Source organism: Echinops telfairi, unplaced genomic scaffold (assembly GCF_000313985.2).
Source record: "Echinops telfairi isolate 266 unplaced genomic scaffold, ASM31398v2 ScPeMD7_25;HRSCAF=90, whole genome shotgun sequence".
NCBI classification, from domain to species: Eukaryota; Metazoa; Chordata; class Mammalia; order Afrosoricida; family Tenrecidae; genus Echinops; species Echinops telfairi.
In genome coordinates, this window is record NW_022103922.1 from 5,089,920 (window position 1) to 5,093,354 (window position 3,435).

General features: G+C 60.9%; 1 protein-coding gene across 1 annotated transcript in view; it reads left to right on the forward strand.

Annotated features, from left to right (window-relative positions):
* Window positions 1-100: 100 nt before the first annotated feature.
* Window positions 101-3,435, forward strand: part of VLDLR (very low density lipoprotein receptor) — a 38,801-nt gene continuing 35,466 nt past the window's right edge. Inside the window, exon 1 of the mRNA XM_045289196.1 lies at window positions 101-221. Coding sequence (XP_045145131.1) covers window positions 140-221 — 82 coding nt within the window. The 5' untranslated portion in view covers window positions 101-139. The remainder of the gene's footprint in view (window positions 222-3,435) is intronic.

The window sequence follows — 3,435 nt, forward strand, 5'->3', positions numbered from 1 at the left end:
GTTGGCGGGGAGGGGGTGCTCCCCGGCAAGCCCTCCCCCTCCTCCCGCCCCGCCCCCACCTCCTTCCTCCTTCCGAGCACTGCTAACTTGTTGTGCGGAGCGGAGCAGCGGCGGCGGCGGCACCATCCCGGCGGGCACCATGGGCACGTCCGCTTACTGGGCGCTCTGGCTGCTGTTGGCGTTGAGCTGGGCGTCCTCCGGGAGCTGCACCTCCGGAGCGGGTGAGTGCCGATGCGCCCCCGAGGGCGACATAGGGCCCTGGGTGGCGGGGGCGGGGGCGGCTGCGCCCATCTCCTGGGAGGCACCCCTCTGCACCCGTCTCCTCCCCCCTCCACGGCCCGGGGGCACCCAGGAGCTGTCAGCGCTATGGCTCCCAGGCCGCGGAGACCCTGAGATTCGGGGCACCCTACAGCCGCGCCTCAACTAGTCCTCATTCTTTCCCCCCACCCCCCACCCCAATTGCCGCGGCAGCGGGGACTCCTCACCCTCTCGGCTGGGGCAGAGGCTGGGGCTGCCCTGGGAACAATGGTCCTGCCGCCTGTGCTAGCGGGACGTAAGGAAGGAGGCGGAGGGCCCAGGCGGTGCTGGCTCCCCGGCATGCTTCTCGGCCTCGGGTGGCGAGGGCAGGTGACCCTAAGAAGCGGGGGCGCTGGCGGGGATCAGGGTCCCCGGCAGCCGTGAGTAGGCGCACGTTCATGGGTAGCCGGCAGCCAGGAGCAGTGCGCAGCCTGCGCACCCGGCCTGCGCTCCCCGGGCGCCGGGCCCTCTCGCTGGCTAGGATGGCGGCCCAGGCAGGGCGGTGGGAACCTTTCCTGGGGTCCCTGGAGTTGCCGGCGGGGGAGGGGCCGAGGGGACCAGGACTTAATCAGGTTAGTAGGCTACACCTGTCGCGAGATTGCCTCACGGGGAAAGAGCCCTCGTCTAGTGCTTGTCTTTCGCCTTTAAACAATGGATCGGAGGAGGAGCGCAGGCTTGGGTGCGCTGGAGTGTGTTGGTGGCTTGTTGCGGGTAAGGGGCCCACTGTCGGTTGCCCGGGGTCCAGCCGCCTCCGGCCCCCGGGTATGCTACTCTCTGACCGTCTTGGGGACACAACAACTTTCCTGGGCCGGCGACAGGAAGCGCGGTTCCAAGGGGGCGCTGTCAGAATCCTGCGGGACCCCAAGCTTGGTGACACAGGCTGGCTGGCTGGCGTGGCAGGCCCCAGGAATCAGCAGAAAGCTGCAGTGACCCTTGGGACCTATTCTCCCCGGTCGCGGGCGCCCAGGGGGCCGGTTGCCCGCAGTCACGTGCACCTCCCATGGATCGAGAACTTGAAAGCCTGCTCAGCCGCTCTGGGCGGCCTTACTTGGGGTTCCGTCCGCAGGCTGGCACGAACCCCTAGGTTTCTCCAGCTACCAGCAAGCGCTGGGAGCTGGGCTGGGCCCTTCTACCCCCCTGGGATTGGCTGGCCGCCCAATCAGGTTTGGGCTAGTCACATGGCGCCGCAGACTCAGAACTTTGTAGCCAGAGAAGTGTTACTTTAAGGGAGCCAGGAGCTACCTGACCCGACTGTGCCAGGCCCAGGCCAAGGCCAGTGGTTAGGGAAGATGGCCTCCGGGTGTCACCAAGCCTTGTGTCCTGCCTGCAGACCCCACCACTGGTCACTGCGGGACCCACAAAGCTAACTTCCCAGACAGCTTCCCGGGACAGGACTGCCCCTTGCCTTCCACGTCAAGATTCCATGACGCGAGAGCCCCAGGCTGTGGGACGCTGCCACAGACAGACACCTGGCCAGCGGGGTGGGGCGGTTCGTGTTTGCTGTGCGCTTTGTCGTCTTCCGGTGCTTTCAAGCAGCGTCCGCTTTACCTGGAGGATGCAAGGGCTCCGTGGCTGTTGAGCATGCGTATTTGAGACCTTTTGGGAAACAGCAGTGGGCCGCGCACTGCCCAGGGGTTCCAAGCAGAGCTGCCAACCATAAGATCAGAGGTTTCAAGTCACCAGCCCAGTAGTGGAAGAAAGATGTGGGTGACCTCGCCCCCCTCCCGGTGTGCTAAAGGCTGGCTGTGAGTCCGAGTCAACTCGATTGCATTTGATGCAGTTTCGTTTCTCACATCACAAAGAAACCACGTAGAAAAGCGTCATGCTGAGTTCAGGAGGCCTGGTGGCGCTGACTGGTCAGTGCTTGGTAAACCATGAGGTAACCACGGGTCAAACCCAGCAGCTGCTCTAGGGGAGAAAGCTGAGGCAGGCCACTCCTAAAAATGTACAGCCTGGGACACGTCCCGACAAGAACATGATGAGCTGAAAGGGTCTCCCCGGCGCTTTGGGTTCGCAGTTGCAGCCCGGGAAACCCTGCAGAAGGTGGCTGTGAGCCGGCCTGGACTGGACGTCTGTGAGTTGGCTCTGGGTTCGGTTGTTTGTTGTCGTGGATAGGTCCCATCTCTCAGAGACCCTGTGTAAGGAAGGACCACAAGGTCCCACCAAGTAATTCTCACAAGGTTTGAGCCCATGGCTGCAGCCACTGTGCTAGCCCATCTCATGGAACCTTCTGTTTTGTTCTTTTGGGGAGCGGGTGAACTCTGAACTTTAACAAGCGTGGCTTCCTTCTCCAGGAGCCAGCCCCCCTCCTAACAGCATGTCTGAAGTATTTAAGACAAAGCCTCACCACCCATGCGTCTAAGGAGCACTTGGCTGTCCTACTTCCAAGCCAGATCTGTTCCATCTTTGGGCAGCCGTGGTCCGGTCAGTATCCTCTCGCTGAAGGCACCGTCCGTTCTCTGGTGTTCCTTCCCCAGGGCCCCACTTTCCCACGCAGAGGGGCAATGGTGATCACTGCTTGGGCCGGCGCACCCTAGTCCTCAAAGGGACGTCTTTGCGCCTCAGGACTTCAGAGGGGTACTGTGTGTTTCATCGGTGCATATGGCACTCTTAATCCTTAACACTTTAAAGAAGTCTTTTGGCAACAGGGTTACCCAAGGTGGGACATCTTTTGGCTGCCGCATCCATGCGTGCTGATGGTGAACCTAGGTACACAATTCCTTGCCAAATTTCATCTTCATTGACCAGGGGCTTGCTTATCAGCCCAGGTGTAAGGAGTTTTGTGAGGTGGTTGTTTGTATTTTCTTTTTTTCCTCTTGAAGTATAGTTCCTACTAAGGGCCTTTGATTGTTATCAGGAAGCACACCGAGGCCTCTGTAATGCCTGCAAGCAGGTCGTGCCATCTGCTCAGTCCAGCTCCTTGGCTGACTGGTCAGCACGGAAGACGCGTGGTAAAGGGACACGACCCTGATACACAGCTCTCCTAATTTTAAACCGTGCAGCATCCCCAGGTCCTGCTTCAGTGACTGACTCTGGGTCTGTGTACAGGTCCACGGGAGCACCATCAGGTGTTTCCAGAGCCCTCACTCTAGCGGGATCCATAGTTATGATCCACATCGTCTTCATATCCCCAAACCC